This window comes from Centropristis striata, chromosome 7 (genome assembly GCF_030273125.1).
Source record: "Centropristis striata isolate RG_2023a ecotype Rhode Island chromosome 7, C.striata_1.0, whole genome shotgun sequence".
In the NCBI taxonomy this organism is placed as follows: Eukaryota; Metazoa; Chordata; class Actinopteri; order Perciformes; family Serranidae; genus Centropristis; species Centropristis striata.
Window position 1 is genome coordinate 38,317,830 of NC_081523.1, and position 19,971 is coordinate 38,337,800.

General features: G+C 37.8%; 1 protein-coding gene across 1 annotated transcript in view; it reads right to left on the reverse strand.

Annotated features, from left to right (window-relative positions):
* Nucleotides 1-1,950: 1,950 nt before the first annotated feature.
* Nucleotides 1,951-19,971, reverse strand: part of LOC131974164 (trichohyalin-like) — a 40,767-nt gene continuing 22,746 nt past the window's right edge. The window contains exon 2 of the mRNA XM_059336351.1: nucleotides 1,951-6,519. Within this exon, the coding sequence (XP_059192334.1) occupies nucleotides 3,623-6,519 (2,897 nt within the window). The 3' untranslated portion in view covers nucleotides 1,951-3,622. The remainder of the gene's footprint in view (nucleotides 6,520-19,971) is intronic.

Consider the following 19,971-nt stretch of genomic DNA (forward strand, 5'->3'; position numbering starts at 1 on the left):
CTATAAAATGATAGAACTGGATGGAACCCTCTTATATGTTAGATTTGCAACCTTTGTTCACATTTGCAACATTTAAAATTCTTTATTGAGCATGATAGTGTTTTGAAAGTAAAAAAAAGATTCAAAATCACATTTTATATTGGACTAAAGGTCATACAAAATGACTGAAAAAAGACACAAAATTATCAAAAAAAGACAAAAAAAAACACAAAATGGCAAAAAAAGACACAAAAAGATACAAAATGACTAAGAAAAGACACAAAAAGGCTAAAAAAAGACACAAAAAGATAGAAAATTACAAAAAAAGACACAAAAAGACCAAAAAGACACAGAATAACCAAAAAAGACACGAGAAGACAAAATGACACAAAAAAAACAAAGGACACAAAATGACCAAAAAAAGACACAAAAAAACACAAAATGGCTAAAAAAAGACACAAAAAGATACAAAATGACTAAAAAAAGACACAAAGACACAAAATGGCTAAAAAAGATACAAAATTACTAAAAAAAAAGACAAAAAAAGACCAAAGAGACACAGAATGACCAAAAAAGACACATGTGAAGACAAAATAACAACAACAAAAAAACAGAGGACACAAAATGACCAAAAAAAGACACAAAATAACTAAAAAAGACACAACAAAAGACACATTTATGTTGGGTTTTCTTTGTTTCTTTGGTTCAAAATGTTGATCCAGTAAGTCAGAATAAAAAATCAATTATTATCAGGTCCTATAGGTGAGGTTGTGCTGAAAAAAATACCAACATGGCATTTAAACATTTTTAAGTGGTGTATACAGGCAGGATGAAAAGGATTCAAAAATGGACAAAATAGCCCAAAAAGACTCCATAGAGTTAAGTATCTTCAGGCTTCACTACAGTGTCATTTCTACTTAAATGTGTCATCCTGCTCCAGTTCTGATAAATGTGATTTCTTGGAAAACTGGGAACACAGAGTACTGTGGGTTTTGGCAAAACGTATAGTGCCTGAGCACAGTAGTTCAGTGACATCTAAGAAGTTAATTCCTATCGAGACTTGTACAAAGCTGCAGCAGAGCGTCAAAGCCTCCAGTGGTGCAGCTGGTCTAACTGCACCTTCCAGTTTGTCAAGTTATAATCTGCTGCAGCATCACACAATGACTGAATCCTCCTCACAGATTGGACAGGGGTCAATTAAATGATGATTAAATGATTGTATTTTCTTTCAAAAGATGATGTTGGATTGACCAGTATAGTATAATTTGATTTAAACCTCTGAAGTCCAGGAGATTTTGGTTAAAATTTATCAACTTCCTATGCATTCATTTCTGTCTCTGTTTAGCATCTTTTTCTCCACACAAACTTGGCTATCAGTCTGATTTTTCATTTTATTTAAATTATCAAAGTATAAAGCTGCCAGGAACCCAAAATACAAACAAAAGACACAGGTGTCTATGGAAATGTACCATTAGTTTATTTCTTTTTTTTTTTTTTACCATTTATACACATAAAAACAGCAGAAAAAATAAATAAAACTAAAAACAGTCTAAAACAGTCTATTTGCATGTAAATTACAAATATTGTACAAAAATTGTTCTTGCTGCTTTAGTAAATCTCTGATTTTTGACAGACTTGGTATCTTTTTGCCCAAATACTGTGTAAATAAAAAAAAACAATTAGATTTTTCTTCAGTTTAAACTCAACTGATAAACAGTTTGATCTAGTTTTGATAAAGTTCACTCACCTTCTGCATTTCTGACATGATTAGTGGGAAGAGCAGAGGTGGGGTAAATAAAAAATAAATCTTCCCAGCAGACAAAATGTTTATATGCAATAAATGTCAAAATCATCTCTTTATACATATATTGTTGATATCTAGTATAGCCTATTAAATGCTTATTAGGACATGTGTTGCATACTTTAAATAAAAATGTGATTTTTTTTAAATAATGCTGGACATCAGTTAAAATATTCATCAGATTTATTTTTTTCGAAAACTACATTGTGAAATACGTTACATTAGGCATTATCATGAAATATTACATTTAACATTAACTACATTTAAGCTTTTCAGTGTCAAATATTTTAAATGCATTGACAGAAAAAAGGAAAAGAAATCTGAAGAGGTAAATGCAGACAGATTGAGCTCAGTAGTTCATGTTAGAGCTCCACCTGCTGGATAAAACTGAACACAGTGAAGCTGCAGGGGATCATCCTGTAGTGCAGGGGTGTCAAACTCAAATACACAATGGGCCAAAATTTAAAACTTGAATAAAATCGCGGGCCATTAAATATGGAACCAGCAACGCTTATAAAGATACAATATATAACTGAAAAGTGCAGACATGCAAAATCAAATTTCAAATAAAAAACACATCAATGTCATTAATGTATTGAATAAAAAATAAATAAAAATCGTATGCCCCTTTTCTATTTGCATCCTTCTGATTTAAATATCAAAATAAACTTTTTCAACAGGTTAATAAATTCTGCCTTTCTTTTCGCCATTTTTGGGAAGGGGTAGCTCGGAGACAGCTCTAGCTTGAGGTTGCTATGACGACTGTCACAGAGGAGCGTTTCTGGGTCCTGTCCTGATTGACGCGCCAAAACAACAGCAGGGCATTGTGGGATTTATAGTATTAGCGGTAAATGCGCCGTATAATACCGGCGGGTCAGCTTTTATAGTACAATAATTATATAATAATTTGGTATTGCCTCGCGGGCCAAATAAAATTACACTGCGGGCCAAATTTGTATTTATATTCATAATGTCATATTTGATGCTTTTCCTCGTATCACATCACATTCTCTCTGAGTGTCTCAGACTGATGCAGCAGCAACACAAACCCTTATATTTACTGTGTCACTGTCTTTATAATCATGATTCACAGAAGCCAAGAAATAATAAAAAGCAAAACAGAGACTAAGATGCTGACTATGAACTGCAACATTAGCTGCTCTCTCATCTCCTGTCACCTCTTCACTGTCTGTATTAACCTCACATTAAAAACAACAACATAACAAAGACATCAGGCAGGATAAACACATTTTAAATTCAGTGTGTCTTACTATTTATCTCAGGTGTGAATCCAAATAAACAACCACAAATGTTGGTTTGGAAATCAGATTAAAAAAAGACACTCCTTATAACTCCAGAACAGCCTGAGAATCATCATGTTTTTAAGTTTTCTTCAGCAGTAAAGTAATCCTGTGATATTTTTCTGTACATCCATGGGTCACTGCATACAGGAGCTGATAACAGCTGATTCTAAATACTTTTATAGAAATATATACATAAAGGGGGTTGTGTTGCAACTCAGTCAAATATGAAATATCAATAAAATGTCAAAATACACTTGAGGGGAGCTTTAACAGGTTCTAACCCCCACATATAAAAATACAAACGAGGCACAGATTACTTCTTAGTAGCCTTCTTTTTCTCCATATTACAACAACTGGGAGTCACTTGAAGTTCTTATCTCATGGCCATTTATGTGCCACATTGTTTGTATCTTATAAAAAGCCTTGTGCACTTTGTCACATTTTGCTTTTATCTGACACAATTTTTAGATCTGAGATCAAAACCAGTCAAACTCTGTTGACAGAGCTTTACATACCAAATAAGCTTTAAGCAACTGTATCAGAACCAATCATTCAAATGTCCCCAAAATGTTGAACTGTCTTCATCCAAAAGTTTCTGCATCAAGTCAATTAGATCCTTTTCGTGTTTTTCCTGCAGATTCTTTTTTCTCTCTTCATCTTTCTCCTGCTCCATTTCTTGTTCTTGTTGCTTCAGTAAATCTCTGATTTTTGACAGATTTGGTATCTTTTTGGTGGAAAGTGCCTTTAAGATGTTATATTGCATATTTTTGTACTGCATTTGTTTCTGGTGCTCTGCAATTTCTTTGATGCGTTTCTCTTTGAATTCATTGAACTCTTCAGCTTTCTTTCTGGTTTCCTCTTCATATGTCTTCTTCAGATTCTCCAGTTTTTTCTCATAGTTCTCCTCAAAGTCTCTTCTCTCTTTTTCCTCCTTTTCTCTTCTGATTCTCTCCTCTTTGATTATTTTTTCATAATTTTCTCTTTTCTGTTCGTATTCTTCTTGAAGCTTTTTCAGTTTTGTTTGTTCCTCCTGTCGTCTCTGTTCATCTTCTTGTTCTCGTTTCTTCCTATCTTCTTTTTGTGTTTTCTCCCAGTTCTCTCGTTCTTTTCTCATCTCTTCTCTGTTCTCCTCCAGTTTTCTTTCCTTTAATTCTGACTCTGATCTTATTTTTTTCTCCAAAGCTTCAACTTTCTGTTCCCACTCCTGTCGTTTTCTCTTCCGGTCTTCTTCTTCTCTCTCTTCCTGTTCTTTCTTTCTTTTCTCACGTTGCTTGTTGATCTTTTCATCCTTTTCTTCAAGTTGTTTTTCTCTCAGTTTTCTCTCCTTTTCAATTTTTGCTCTCCATTTCTCCTCATTGTCTCTTCTCTCTTTTTCCTCCTTTTCTCTTCTGATTCTCTCCTCTTTGATCATTTTTTCATATTTTTCTATCTCCTGTTCGTATTCTTCTTGAAGCTTTTTCAGTCTTGTTTGTTCCTCCTGTCGTCTCTGTTCATCTTCTTGTTCTCGTTTCTTCCTCTCTTCTTTTTGTGTTTTCTCCCAGTTCTCTCGTTCTTTTCTCATCTCTTCTCTGCTCTCCTCCAGTTTTCTTTCCTTTGATTCTGACTCTGATCTTATTTTTTCCTCCAAAGCTTCAACTTTCTGTTCCCACTCCTGTCGTTTTTTTTGTTCCTGTCGTTTTCTCTTCCTGTCTTCTTCTTCTCTCTCTTCCTGTTCTCTCTTTCTTTTCTCACGTTCCTTGTTAATTTCTTCCTCCTTTTCTTCAAGTTGTTTTTCTCTCCGTTTTCTCTCCTTTTCAATTTTTGCTCTCCATTTCTCCTCATTGTCTCTTCTCTCTTTTTCCTCCTTTTCTCTTCTGATTCTCTCCTCTTTGATTATTTTTTCATAATTTTCTCTTTCCTGTTCGTATTCTTCTTGAAGCTTTTTCAGTCTTGATTGTTCCTCCTGTCGTCTCTGTTCATCTTCTTGTTCTCGTTTCTTCCACCACTCTTTTCTAACCTTTTCCCAGTTCTCTCGTTCTTTTCTCATCTCTTCTTTGCTCTCCTCCAGTTTTCTGTCTATAGTTTCCTTTGATTCTGACTCTGATCTTATTTTTTGCTCCAAAGCTTCAACTTTCTGTTCCCACTCCTGTCTTTGTTTTTGTTCCTGTCGTTTTCTCTTCCTGTCTTCTTCTTCTCTCTCTTCCTGTTCTCTCTTTCTTTTCTCACGTTCCTTGTTAATTTCTTCCTCCTTTTCTTCAAGTTGTTTTTCTCTCATTTTTCTCTCCCTTTCATTTTCTGCTCTCTGTTTTTCCTCAAAGTCTCTTCTCTCTTTTTCCTCCTTTTCTCTTCTGATTCTCTCCTCTTTGATTATTTTTTCATAATTTTCTCTTTTCTGTTCGTATTCTTCTTGAAGCTTTTTCAGTCTAGTTTGTTCCTCCTGTCGTCTCTGTTCATCTTCTCGTTCTCGTTTCTTCCTCTCTTCTTTCTGTGTTTTCTCCCAGTTCTCTCGTTCTTTTCTCATCTGTTTTTTGTTCTCCTTCAGTTTTCTTTCCTTTAATTCTGACTCTGATCTAATTTTTTCCTCCAAAGCTTCAACTTTCTGTTCCCATTCCTGTCTTTGTTTTTCTTCCTGTTGTTTTCTCTTCCTGTCTTCTTCTTCTCTCTCTTCCTGTTCTCTCTTTCTTTTATCACGTTCCTTGTTAATTTCTTCCTCCTTTTCTTCAAGTTGTTTTTCTCTCAGTTTTCTCTCCTTCTCAATTTCTGCTCTCTGCATCTCTTCTTCCTTCTCCTTCCGGATCTTCTCCACTTCTTTCTGTTTTGCTGCCTCAGCCTCTTGCAGCATCTCATTGGTGTAGCAGCTGCCTCTATTCTCCTTCACCATGGTGTCCATCTTTGTTACCAGCTCACTGACTTGTTTGTGGTTTTGTTTATCACAGTTATTGAACACATGATATCTTCCTCCATAGTCAGAAATCAGTTCCTTATAGGATTCATCACACTCTTTTTCAATGTATTCATCAATAGAAATCTTGCCCCGTTCCAGTGAATCTCCTCTGGTGAAAAGAATGATGGTGAACTTTTCAGCATTCTTCCCAAAACCTTCCTTGATCAGTTTCAATGTCTCCTTCTCCTCTGATGTGAGTCTGCCAATGTGTAACACCAACAGGAAGACATGTGGTCCTGGAGCCAGAAGATTGATGCATTTCATCATCTCCTCATAAACTTCTTCATGAGACAAAGTTGTGTCAAACAGACCAGGAGTGTCGACCACAACAACAGGACGACCGTCCACTTCACTCTCTGCTTTCTGACACTCTTTAGTAACTGATATTTGACTTGATTCAGCTTTGAACTCCTCTTTTCCTAGAATGGTGTTTCCTGAAGAACTCTTCCCACAGCCGGTCTTCCCTATCAGCACAATCCTGAGACTCTCTGGGCTCTGCTGCTCTTCATCACCTGTGAGACAAGAGCAACAGGAGTTACCTTAAATATTCACAGTTGAAAGAAAATAACATCCAATGTATAATGTCCAATGGTTGGTTTAGAACACAGGAAAATATATAATATATTACTTTTTTATATATCTAACCCTCTGAACCCCAACAAGCTTACCTGGTTTTGTATCCACTGCAATATATAAATCCAAAGTAAATAATAAATATAAAGTAAATAATAAATATAAATATAAAGTCCTACAGCTCCATTGAATCAGCACAATCATGGCTAGAAGTGGGAACAACTCAAACATGTCTTTGTGCAGAATAACATAGTTAGAATGACAGAAATCAGAAAAGCGCAGAATTTAATGTTTTTAAAAAGGATCTGGTTAGTGCAAAGCTTTTTTTGGGACACATTTTAAATAATACATGTAGAATAAATTGATTCTGACATAAATATCAACATTTAAGCTTCGATTTGGTCACTTTTTATAACAGAAACTTTCGTAAACCAATGATCCACTTTAGGATCGTTGGAAAGTTCAAATTTTGCCTATTTTAAAGAGGGTTAAATGTGTATGTATTGTACTTACAGCTGATTGTGCTTTTTGTTCTCAGCTCCTTCAGTTCAGCCTCTTGTTTCATGATCTTTTCCATTTGGCCACATGCAAATGTTTCTGTTGTGTAGCAGCTTGGTTTGTCTTCTTTGGGTCTCAGTCTCATTTTTTCCAAACTGTCCAACAGCTCTGGGATCTGCTGCTGGTCCCTGATGTTGAGGACAAACTGTCTTCCTCCACAGCTCTGACGGAGCTCCTGGATGTCCTTGTTTTTCTTTAGAAAGTTAACAACATCTGGAGCTGTAGGATCTGACTCCACAGTTGACAGAATCATGGTGAAGTCATTGACTCGAGATCTGAAAGTGTTCTGGATGGTCTCCAACTCTCCCTTGTCTTCATCAGTGAGGGGACCCACAGGAAGGACCAGGATGAAGGCATGGACGCCCTCAGGATCACAGAGGGAGATACACCTGAATGATTCCTCCATCACTTCCTCCTGAGGTTTTCCATTCAATGCAGGCAGCTCCACCAGGGAAACCCAACGTCCACACACCTCTCCCTGATGTTTAACACACTCTGAGCTGGAGACTGAATGAAGCTCTGTCTGACCTAAAATGGCCTTGGCTGCTGAGGTCTTCCCTGCTCCTCTCCTCCCACACAGAACCATGTTTAAAGCTGGTTTCATGTGTTCAGACTTTGGCCTGATCCATCATTGAAGGTGAGGAAGGTTCCTTTGATTTCTTGCACAATGTTCTCCATCTTCTCCATTAAAAGTCTGTGGTCACACGAGCAAAACATAAGCTACAGAAATACAAAGGAATGGACATATAAAGTATGTGAGTGCATCTAAATGAGTAAGTAAGTGAGAAATAGCACACGTAAGACACTGAAGATAAATAGTCTAAAAGATTGTATCTAAGAGGACCTGGGTAATTGGACTTAATAGTTTTCATTGTTAAGATTGATCGGGCTCTGTATATGTGAGCAATAATGAGACAGATGTTCAAGAGAATCGAGATATTAATAATGGACCTCAATAAGGAGGGGCCCTCATATTTTATGGGGATTTCCCCTCAACCCACGGGGGAAACGTGGGAGGCAAGTGCCTACTGTTGTAATCTTAGTTCGACTTTTTTTGCTGTTGAATTGCTCAATGTTCTTTGGGCTGTTGTATGTTCTCATGGCTGCAATATGGGTTCGAGGGAAGTGTATAACGTCATCTTCCAAAGCTATAAATGAACAGCACATCGTTAGTGTCCTTAAATGTGAATGGGTTGAACAATTCAATTAAAAGACGTAAGGTAATATTGAAAATGAGAAAACTTAAGGCTCAAGTTATCTTCATGCAGGAAACACATCTTTCCCAGGAAGAGCATGAAAAGCTGAAGAAATTTGGTTTTAGAAAGACCTATTACAGTACTTGTAAACAAAGTAACAAAAGAGGGGTGGCAATACTTATACAGAACTCGACTCACTTTGAATGTCTAAAAGAAATCAAGGATAAAGAAGGACGATACATTATAGTTAAGGGGAAACTACAGGAAGAGATGGTTACGCTAATTAATGTATATGCTCCTCCGGAGAGTACTAAACAATTCCTTAAATCATTATTCTCAGTTATGGCCTTAGAATCTGAAGGTATAGTGATATGTGCTGGTGATTTTAACATGATAATGGATCATAGGGTAGACACAACAAGTATAAAAAGAAATAAGACACATATATCTAAATTCATAAACATGTCGTTGAAGGAACATGGACTGGTTGATGTATGGCGTGAACTGCATCCGATGGAAAAAGATTATACACACTACTCTACTATATATAACACACACTCTAGAATTGACTATATTTTTATGAACAGTTGGGATCTATACAAAGTAAAAGAATGCAAAATTGGTGTAGCTGACATTTCAGATCACAGTGCAGTCCACTTAAATGTGCTTTTGAATAAAAGGCAGAAAAACACCACCTGGAGACTGAATGTAAGCATATTAAATAACAAGACAACAATAGAACAAATTAAGAATGAAATAAAGAAAAGCATAGAGGAAAATGACACAGAAGGAATCAACCCTACTATCTTATGGGATGCACTGAAGGCGGTGATAAGGGGGAAACTAATAGCCATCACATCAAGACAAAAAAAGCTTAAGCAGGCAAAATATCTCAATTTAGTTGAAAAACTAAAAAATCTCGAGGTAAAACGCCAAACCACTTGTACAGCCCAACTCCAACAAGAAATAAAGGTCATTAAAGGGGAAATAGATAATATATTAGGAAGTGAAATAGAGAAAAAACTTAGATTTCTGAAACAAGATTATTATGAAACAGGCCCTAAAGCCACAAGGCTTCTGGCGAGGAGAATTAGGAAACAACAAGTGATTAATACGATATATAAGATCAGAGACCCATTCACAGACCATCTAAGACATAAAGAAGTAGAAATAGAGAACACATTCAGAGATTATTATGAAAAATTATACTCTCAACCACCCTCATCGGATGAAGATGCAAAAAGGCAGTTTCTTAATTCTCTTGATTTGCCATCTATCGGAGAAAAACAAAACAATGCTCTGACAGCACCTATAACTCCTGAAGAAATATCTAAGGCAATATCCGGGCTTAAGGCAAATAAATCACCAGGAAGTGACGGGTTTCCATCAGAGTGGTACCGAACTTTTAGAGAAGAACTAACCCCTCTCCTCGTCTCATCCTTTAACTGTACCCTTAAGGAAGGTAGATTGCCACCCTCATGGAATGAAGCAATCATATCTGTAATCCCCAAGGAGGGCAAAGATGCAGAATACTGTAGCAACTACAGACCCATTTCTGTACTCAACGTGGACTACAAGATATACACATCAATTATAGCAAAGAGATATCAGACTCTCATGACAGAATTAATTGACGAGGACCAAACTGGATTTATTACAGGACGACAAACATTAGATAACATAAGAAGGACTCTGCAAATAGTAAACTCAATACAAATGAAAGAAACTAAGGCTATATTGCTGAGTCTTGATGCTGAAAAGGCTTTTGATAGTGTAAATTGGACATTTCTATATTTAACATTAGAACGTTTTGGGTTTAATAAAGAAGCCATTAAATGTATCAATACAATCTACCAGAATCCTATAGCTAGAATAAAAATTAATGGTAGCCTAACAAAAAGCATAAAGCTACAGAGGGGAACATGCCAAGGATGTTGCCTGTCCCCTCTCCTCTTTGCCTTATACATTGAACCTTTGGCGCAGGCTATAAGACAGAGTGAGGAAATAAAGGGAATACATATTAAAGAACAAAAACATGTAATAAGTCTGTTTGCAGACGACGTAATAATATATTTAGAAAGACCCGATACAAGTCTAACACATTTGATGAAACTTATAAGTATATTTTGAGACCACTCAGGATATAAAATAAACGTGAACAAAACACAGATTCTGGCTTTTAATTATACCCCTTCCCAGGAAATTACAAGAGCTTATAAATGGAAATGGAACTCAGAACACATAAAATATCTTGGGGTAACCCTCACAAAACAGATAAGCCATCTTCAGAAGATAAATTATGATCAGATTCATACACAAATTAAGAGGGATATTGAAAGATGGTCGACTATATCACTTGACTTTAGTTCAAGAATTGACATTATTAAAATTAACATCTTTCCTAGGCTGTTGTATTTCTTCCAATCCCTCCCTGTCAAGATACCGTTAGAAAGATTTAAAATTTGGGACAAGATGATATCGAGGTTCATTTGGGGTGGTAAAAAACCAAGAATAAAATATAGCACGCTACAAATGGCTAAGAACCGGGGGGGTATGGCACTCCCAAATTTAAAAGATTATTATGAGGCAGCACAACTTGGACCAATAGTTAAGTGGTGTGACAAGCACTATAACTCCAAGTGGAAGGAGATTGAGATGAGGGTAACTAACATACCAGTACAATCCCTTTTGGGCAACATTACATTAATAAAAACATTAAAAGACTCAATAGATCCAATAACCTCCCACACACTGACTATCTGGGCTGATTTCATAAAACGGCATAGATTAGAACAGGAAGTGAGATTGTTGAGCTGGATTGCGTATGACGAAAGATTCAAGCCAAACTTGAATGACATGACATTCAGAAATTGGGATAGGAAGGGAATCACTGCCATGTGCACAATATTAAAGAGTGGAAACATAATGTCTTTTCAGGACCTTAGGGAAACATATGGGTTAAAAAATGATGATTTTTTTAGGTACTTACAGCTAAGGGATTTTTTCATAAAAGAAATAGGGAGCTCAAAAATATTAAACGGAGTGATAGATGTACTAATGCGAGTGTATAATGGGTCAAAAATCAAGGTGGTATCTGTACTATATCAAAACCTTAGAGATTGTACGGGTGCTTCAACTGATTACATTAGGACTAGATGGGAGAAGGAGCTGGGCATCGACATCACCCCTGAGGAATGGCTTGATATGTGTGAAACACCACACTCGACTACAAGTTCACAAACGTGGAGGGAATTTGGGTGGAAAAATTTAACCCGTTTCTTTATCACACCCAAGATTAAAAGTCGACAAAGTGCTACAGAACAACTATGTTGGCGGGCATGTGGGAGCAAAGAGGCTAACCATGCACATATTTTCTGGATGTGCCCCAGGCTGCGCTCCTTTTGGGATGGTGTCGGTGCCATAATTAAAGATATATTGGGGTATGAAATACCAAATGAAAGTAAAATTATGTACCTTGGAAATGTAACTGAAAGTGTAACTGGTAATGATAGTTATATAGTCAAGATACTGCTGATTGCGACCAAGAAGACAATAACAAGAAACTGGTACAAGACTGAATCTCCTACCATAGAACAATGGCTAGGGATTGTAAGAGAAATATACTGTATGGAAAAAATGACCTACCAACTTCGACTGAAGGAAGATGTTTCTATTTCAAAGTGGAAAAAATGGGTGTTGTATGACATAACGAAAGACATGTGAACTGTAAATTGTATGAATCTGATTTTGTAGAATATGGATACCCGCAGCCATGAATGTTGATACTGTTTTATTAATGTTAAGTGTTTTTTCTTTTGCTGTGTATGTCTCTTGTGTACATGAAAAAAAACAAAACCTAATAAACATTACAGTTTACAAAAGTCTGTGGTCATCTTTGAACATGCTGTAGTGTCTTCCTCCACAGTCTTTAAGGAGCTGATTCAAAGAGACATTTGTTTCACTCCCGTCTTGCGTCAAGATGACCATAGAGTGTTTAAAGGCTTCTTGATCAAACAAACTCAGGATGAACTTCAGTGTTTTTCTGTTCTCCTCAGTGAAATCAGACGGCTTCACAGCCAGCAGCAGAACATTTGGTCCAGGAGGACAAAGACTCACACACTGCTTCATCTGTTCTCTGAATGCTTCCACAGACAGACTGAACAGGTTCGGAGTTTTAACTACTTTCACAGGATTTCCTCTCCACTCTCCATGGGCAACCTCACAATGCTTGCTTTGGATCCTTAAATGATGTTTCAACTGTTTGCTCCCAGTGATGAAGTTGCATATCATTTTGTTTTTGTCCTCGCTTTTTCCAAACATCACAATCCTGAGACCACGTGCTATGACAGAACAAAGATACAGCATTAGTTAGAGTTGGGCTTTCATTCAACAAACTTATAACTGGTGTGTTTTAACTACATGACAAATTAATCAGAGCCAAATTGTCTCCTAAGTCCAGTACATCCCACTGTACATAATGTGAACCGGGACTACATGACACTCCAGAAAACATTTGTTTGAAGTGTTGTTTACAGCTGAGGCTTTTAACCAACAATGTTGTCTTCACGTCACCTGTTTCTCCTCTGTACTCCAAATACCTGTTCATAAATTAGTTATTCATGCCGATGGGAACCCAGTCATTGATGGTCTAAAATTATATTATGTTAATTCAAGTTAGTTTGTACCAAATGTCTGACTGATGTAGAGATAAACATACTATACATATTTGGATAATACAAACTTGTTGGGACCAACTGGTATGCCACAATGGACGTTGCTCATTTTTACATTCTAGATAGGATTGAATGTAAAGGCAACAATGTTCTGGGTCCCCTTTGCTCTCCAACAGAAAATCTATCACCATAGGAAGTCCAAGCAGCTATAAAAACTCTGTTATCCGAACACAGACATGCACAAATACCAGACCCTCAATACCGGAAAAAGAGCTAAACGAGAATCAGCAGAAAACCAACACATCACACCTGCCGTCATTGAAAACTAGAAAACCTCAACCAACCAATCCATCCTCAAGGAAATCCAAAAACTCAATCCACAGCCCAACTCCAAAGAGTCATCCACATGAGAAATGGCAATATGCTCATCTTCCCTAAAGACATCCCTTTGCTCAACTCTACTCTCACCATGGCCTAAAGGAGCATTCAACAGAGCACAGTTCACCTGCAAATTAGAGCGCAAACAGAGCACCACACCCCCATGTGAAACCCACACCAGACTTCTGGTCATCAAAGAAATCTACACCAACATCACAGAGGAACAGATCAGAGAAGAATGACAAAAACAAGGCATCAATGTTTCCAGAATACACAGAATAATAAGCACAATCCACCCAACAGCCAACCACATTCATCAAAATCCACCTCATCAACCCAACCTAAGCCGCCGGACTTATCCACTTAGGCTTCTACATGGACCTTTTCCAGTACAAAGTGGAGAAGGCCCAGCCTCCACCCACCATTAAACAATGCTACAAATGCCAACAGTTTAGCCATACAGTGGCTTGCAAAAGTATTCATATCCCTTGGATGTTAAAAACCCTCTTTAATATCAAAGTGAAAACAGATTGTTACAAAATAGTATCAATTGATTAGAAATATGTAAGGTAAAATAAATGATTGCATAAGTATTCATACCCTTTAAAGTAACTGAACTAATTCAACAGAGGTCCAGCTAGTTGATCCCAGCAGTGTCACAGTTAGTGAAATGGGGATCACCGGAGTACAGTTGATGTGTGTCAAGTGATCGTAGTATAAAAAAACATCTGTGTTGTACCATGAGGACAAAAGAACACTCATGATCATTGAACAGTATAAATCAAGAGATGGCTACAAAAAAATGTCCAGCTCACTGGACATCTCACAGAGTTCAGTTAAACCATCATTAAGGAATGGAAGCAGAATGGCACTTGTTTAAATCTGCCGAGAGCTGGCCATCCTCACAATCTGAGTAGCAGGAGAGGGTAGCTTCTGCTCTCTGATTTTTCCTGCTTGTGGCCTATTTGGACATAGCCACGCCAAAGCAGTGCCTCAAGATTTTTGATAAGTAAACACAAAGTTCACTACAAAAGCAGTCAGCCCAGGGACCATGACAGAATGTCTCTCAACTGCTTCACACGAACAGGAGAGAGCAAACAACCTAACTTGGAAGACAGCAACCAGTCTGCCAAAGCTAAGCAAAAGGACTGCTGGACTCTTTCACCTCTGTAAAAGACACAGTAATATCAAGTACAACAGTATGATTCTACAGTCATTTGTGGTCATTAAAAAGTTCTTATTAACTAATAACTGTCCTGAACTTACCAGCAGCCTTTGGTTGATCCAAGTTAGAACAGGCTCCTTCTGCTTGTTTCAGGATTTCCTGATCAGAGCCTGGTGCTGCATCCTTAAATACATCACAGCTCACATGATCTCCATTGTTCTCTTTTACAATGGCATCTAAACATGTAAACAATTGTGGAAGCTCAAGATTGTTCCACTTCAGATGTCTGTCTTTACACATTCTGATCAGGTCTTTTAATGGCTGGTTTAGTTCATATTTGTCCATGAAAGCTGAACTCTCCTCTCTGGGTGGCGAAATCAGAACCAGAGAATGATCAAATGATTCATCACTGAAGCTTTCAAGGACTCTGCAGAGTCTCAGTTTGTGTTCCTCAGTGAAGTCTTCAGGCTGTAGAACCAGCAGGAACACATGAGGTCCAGGATCAGAGAGTCTCACACAGTTTTCTACATGTTTTCTTAGTTTGTGTTCAGAGATGTTGGGATGCAGCAGATCTGGAGTGTTGATGAGAACTATTTCTTTGTCCTTTAACTGTCCTCTGACTCTCACACAGCAGTCTGGTTCTTCCTCAGTGCTGAACAGAGTCTCTCTCAGGATGAAGTTCCCCACTGAACTCCTCTCAGACCAGCTGTTCCCCAGCAGAACAACTCTCAGCTCAGACACTGAAAAGAAATCAATTGATTTAAAAAAATGTTTTTTTAAAGTGAGTAAGTGCCCAACACCTATCCAAAACTGTAATTCTATGTTATTATTTCACTTTGCACTTGCCTGTATGCACTTCTAGTTAGATGCTAAATGTAATTTAGTTGTCTAAGTACCTGTACTGTTTAATGACAATAACGTTGAATCTAACCTAATTTAATCAATTATACAGAACATCCATTCTAAGCTGCTACTCTGCTTCACAGGTTGTGAATCATCTGACACTGTAAAAACAGAGAACAGAGATGAATTCACATGTAATCTGCCTCCAGAGTGAGACTGAAGCAACATGAACACTGAAGAACACCATGGTGCCTTTCTGAGAAACATCTGAATATTTTCATCCCAAATCCATTAATATTATAAAAAATATAAACATAAGATATTGTCAGATAAAATAATATAGGTCAGGTCAGTTAAACTCACAGTCAGGTGGCAGCCATGGTATGCTGCCTCTTCGCTTTACAGGTTGTGGGTCATCTGACACTGTAAGAATAGAGACCAGTGATGAATTCACATGTTATCTGTCTTTTGATCCAGAGTGAGGGTCTGCAGGCTAAACTGAGATTAAAGCATCATTTGGAGACCAAAGAACACCATGGTGCCTTTCTGAGAAACATATGAATATTTTTATCCCAGAATTCATTAACACACATTATAAAATATTAAAATAAGATAAAGCCAAATAAAAATATTGGGCTCTGCTGATTTGTTTGTTGTCTGCTTATAATCTGCCTTGACTTGCTTCTGTCATCACAAGGGGAGAGGGGGTATGAAAATGTATATAGTTTAGTTTATATAGTTTATCGAATACATATTTTTAAACCAAAAACCCTTAGTTTGTTAGATCTGGATATGACCGGGGAGGGCAGCATTATGGTGGATAGCGTATAGCCTGCCGGAGGAGAAGGAGAAGACTTTAGACCCACTTCATTACTATTTTTTCAAGGAAGTGACTGGAGACAAATCCAGCGACTCCTTCTTACTCTTCTTAACGAGCCGGAGGCCGGTGTCGTGCCAAAAAGTGATTGCCTGCCAGAATCTGATTTCTGGCCGCGGGCGCACGCACGGCAGCCCGTTGAGCGGTAGCGTAAACACGTCTGCTTTTCTCTGGATTAAACGGTCTTAATATGCAGATACACACAACTGTATTATAATGTAATTATAGCAAAGGCATGTGGCTTCGAAAGTTTAACGTTTGTTGTTGCGTAATTATTACAACTGTGGCCAAAAGAAGTGTAGTTTGTAGCGAAATCAGACATGGCAACTACGTGATAGACACGTCTATTTGCTTGGTATGTCTGATGACTTTGTTTAGCCCTGTCTTTGGAAATTAGACAATAATGAATATGATTTATTGGTGGGGTTTCAATAAAGATATGATAACTTTTGCAATGATCCTCGTGACTCTGCATTGTTTTTTATCTGATCTGATCCCTACATAGCGTTTGCTTCCCATGTTTGGATGTGTGTTGCAGTTTTCAATCAGTTTTCACCTCGCAAAAACTGATTGAAGGCATAGTATAGTTACTGAGAGGTTATTTCTGCCTAAATATGACTTGATGTCATTCATGAGCTTCATAATGTAAACACTACCGCTCAACGGGCTGCCGTGCGCGCTCCCGCGGCCAGAAATCAGATTCTGGCAGGCAATCACTTTTTGGCACGACACCGGCTCGTTAAGAAGAGCCGCCGTTAGCTACAGTTAGCTACAGTTAGCTCTGTAGCAGTACAGTGTGTATGTGCTGCTGCTGCAGGAGGTGTTCACTTAGCGATCTGTTTGTTTACAACAAGCACCAGACACTCTGTGTACAGTTAGCACGTACCGTTAATTCACCATTACTATGTCTATGATCAGCGGAGACACTGTGCATAATAATTAGCCATGCTGCTTTGTTTATGATCATTGCTGTGCACAGTTAGCGACGGCTACAACCATACTCACCTCCAGAGTCTCTAAATCGCTCTGGGCGCTAACTTGTTGTGGAGACACGCAGAGTGAGCGGACTTTTGGGAGGGTGTGGCCTGAGACTTTCCCGGTGGTCGTCGAAACACGGTTATACGGTCCGTGCGCGCGCTCTCCCACACGTCAACCTTACTGGGGATTTCCACCGGGCGCGGAACGGCTCCACCGCGGGTTTGCTCCGTCCTCTGGCCGGCGTCAGTTCCCATGGCAGCGTAGCGAGCCAGCCGTATACACGCGAGATAACGAGAACACGCGAGAATCCTGAATGTACGGGAGACCTCGAGATCCCGTGATAAACTGTGTATAAGGTAAACAACAACAACAAACAGCTTACTTTGCTTCTCTGACGTGGAAGATCTGTTGATCTGATCCTTATATCTATCCTTATAGAAAGAATGTGTTATGTCATAAATGATTGTATGCTGTTCCACTTCAACAATCCGACTCTTGTCTCCATGTCTCCGACCCTCTGAGATCCTTTGATTGATTGATTGATTGCTGATCTGGTGCCCGCTGTCAAGACGTAATGTGAAGTAGTTTTAGGCTGCATGAACTGCGTATTGTTTTACTTTGAAAGGAGCAAAATTTCTGACAGGATTCTGTATATGGATCTCGTTAACATTTTCATGTCAATGCATGAATGTCAGTTTTCCAGTTATGCAGTATTTGTTTTGGTGACACCCCATAATATATATATATATTATATGGGGGTATATAATATATATATATATTATGGGGATAATTGCAGTTTTAAACAAAGCGCAAATGAATAACCATGCTTTTTAAAAGTAAAAATATTCAGATGAGATATCAATACTCAACCTTAAGCCCTGATTGCAATGCATGTAAATAAGTATTGTGATTTTGTATCTGCTGGAGGTTTAACTAAATGTATCTTCCTTATATATTGTTAAACAGTTTCTATCAGTCACACTGGATGTTGTCACATTCAAGTTGTTGATCATAAAATGTGTTTGCAGGTAGTTTCTCTTTAATACAGACCTTTAACTATTAAAAAAAACTAACAAATGTCAAATGTTTCATGGTGATACAGAATCAACAAAATCTGAGATGTTAGTCAGTCAGTACAGAAAAATGTTTGTTTCAGTTTTAAAGTGTGCAGTGGGTTCATAGTCATTATAAATATCTCATTTCTGTTGGTCTACCCATTACACATTTCAACCTTTGGTTATTATCGTGATGGCTAAAATAAAAATGACAGTCAGACCTCCAACATGTTTAACACTTGATGTTAGGAGCTCCACCTGCTGGGGAAACAGAGAACATTTCCACACAAACCATTTGTTAAAACCGTAGTATCTAGCCATGTAAACTTGGAACACTGACAGTATCCACAGGATCAGTAGTATCCTAATATCAAGGAGAAATAAATAGAGCGGCAAACAAAGATATTTGTTGAACTCTCTAAGAGTTGGTTTGACTGTAATATTTAACAGCAGTCCACACTAGACACATTTATAATGATGAACAAAGAAAACAAACACTTATTTAAATGACATTTATTGAAATGTATATTATTATATTATATTCATGCATGTTAAATATTCAGTATTTGCTGAGATATATGTGATTTGGGTTATTCAGAAAAAACAGGTGTTTCATTATACAAACATTACAAACATCAAATTCTTTCACAAATTAAAAAGAAAATAAAGATCCCTGATGACCAACCAGAGCCTCCAGCTGTTGAAGTCCTTCTTTATAAAGATGCTGGATTAACAATTACACAGCTAGGAAAAATTAAAATGAAACAGCTGAAAAGTTTATTATTGCTAACAAACTGTACAGAAGTAAACAATGCAACATTTCATAAAGATTTTCTACAGACTTAAATTCATTATTTTGTACTGACTCTTTTTAAAAACTTACAATATTCAAGTTATTTTAGGTTATAAAAGTAAAAAAAAAAAAACACACCCTTGTGTTAGGTTACAGATTAAACAATTATTTTCAATAACATGGACCAAAAGCTTGAAATAAAGTCAGTAAGTAAAGCCTGATTCATCACTTAATATACATGATTAAGATGAGTGATTTTTCATGATTTTGCTTCATCTGGAAGATATTATTACTTTCAGTAATCTTAAATATTTGATCATTTCACCCACAACATCCAGTTTAACTAAACAGGTTCTAACCCATCATATAAAAATACATAAAAATACACACAAGGTACATATTACTGCTTAGTTGCCTTCTTTTCTCCATATAACAACAACTAGTCCATTTGTGGCAGGTCGAGCGTGGCTCCTCCTCCACTTAGGTGATTTCTGGTGGGCGGATTGCAGAGTGGTTTCACCTGTGCAAGTGCTGCGCCTTCGCTGGCTCGCACACTGCTGCCTGGCACTCGTGGCGTGCGTTGGTTGTTGGCTGCTCCGGTCTTCTTGGTGTGCTTCAGTCACTGGAAGTGCTGTTGGCTGCGTTGTTCGGGGGCAGCATGGTGAAGAGTGAGGGGAGTGTGGCGTCCGCTCTGTACTGTTACCGCAGCCGGTGATCAGTTTCGGGGGCGTAAAGCTCTCTTCGTTCGGCTGTTGAAGCCGCAGCGGCTTTCCCTCCTTGGATTCCTCCTCCTGTGCTCCGGTGAAGCTGCCCTGCACGGCTCTGTGACGTATCCTCCACCCGGCTATCCCAAACGTAAACCATCCACGGCGTTC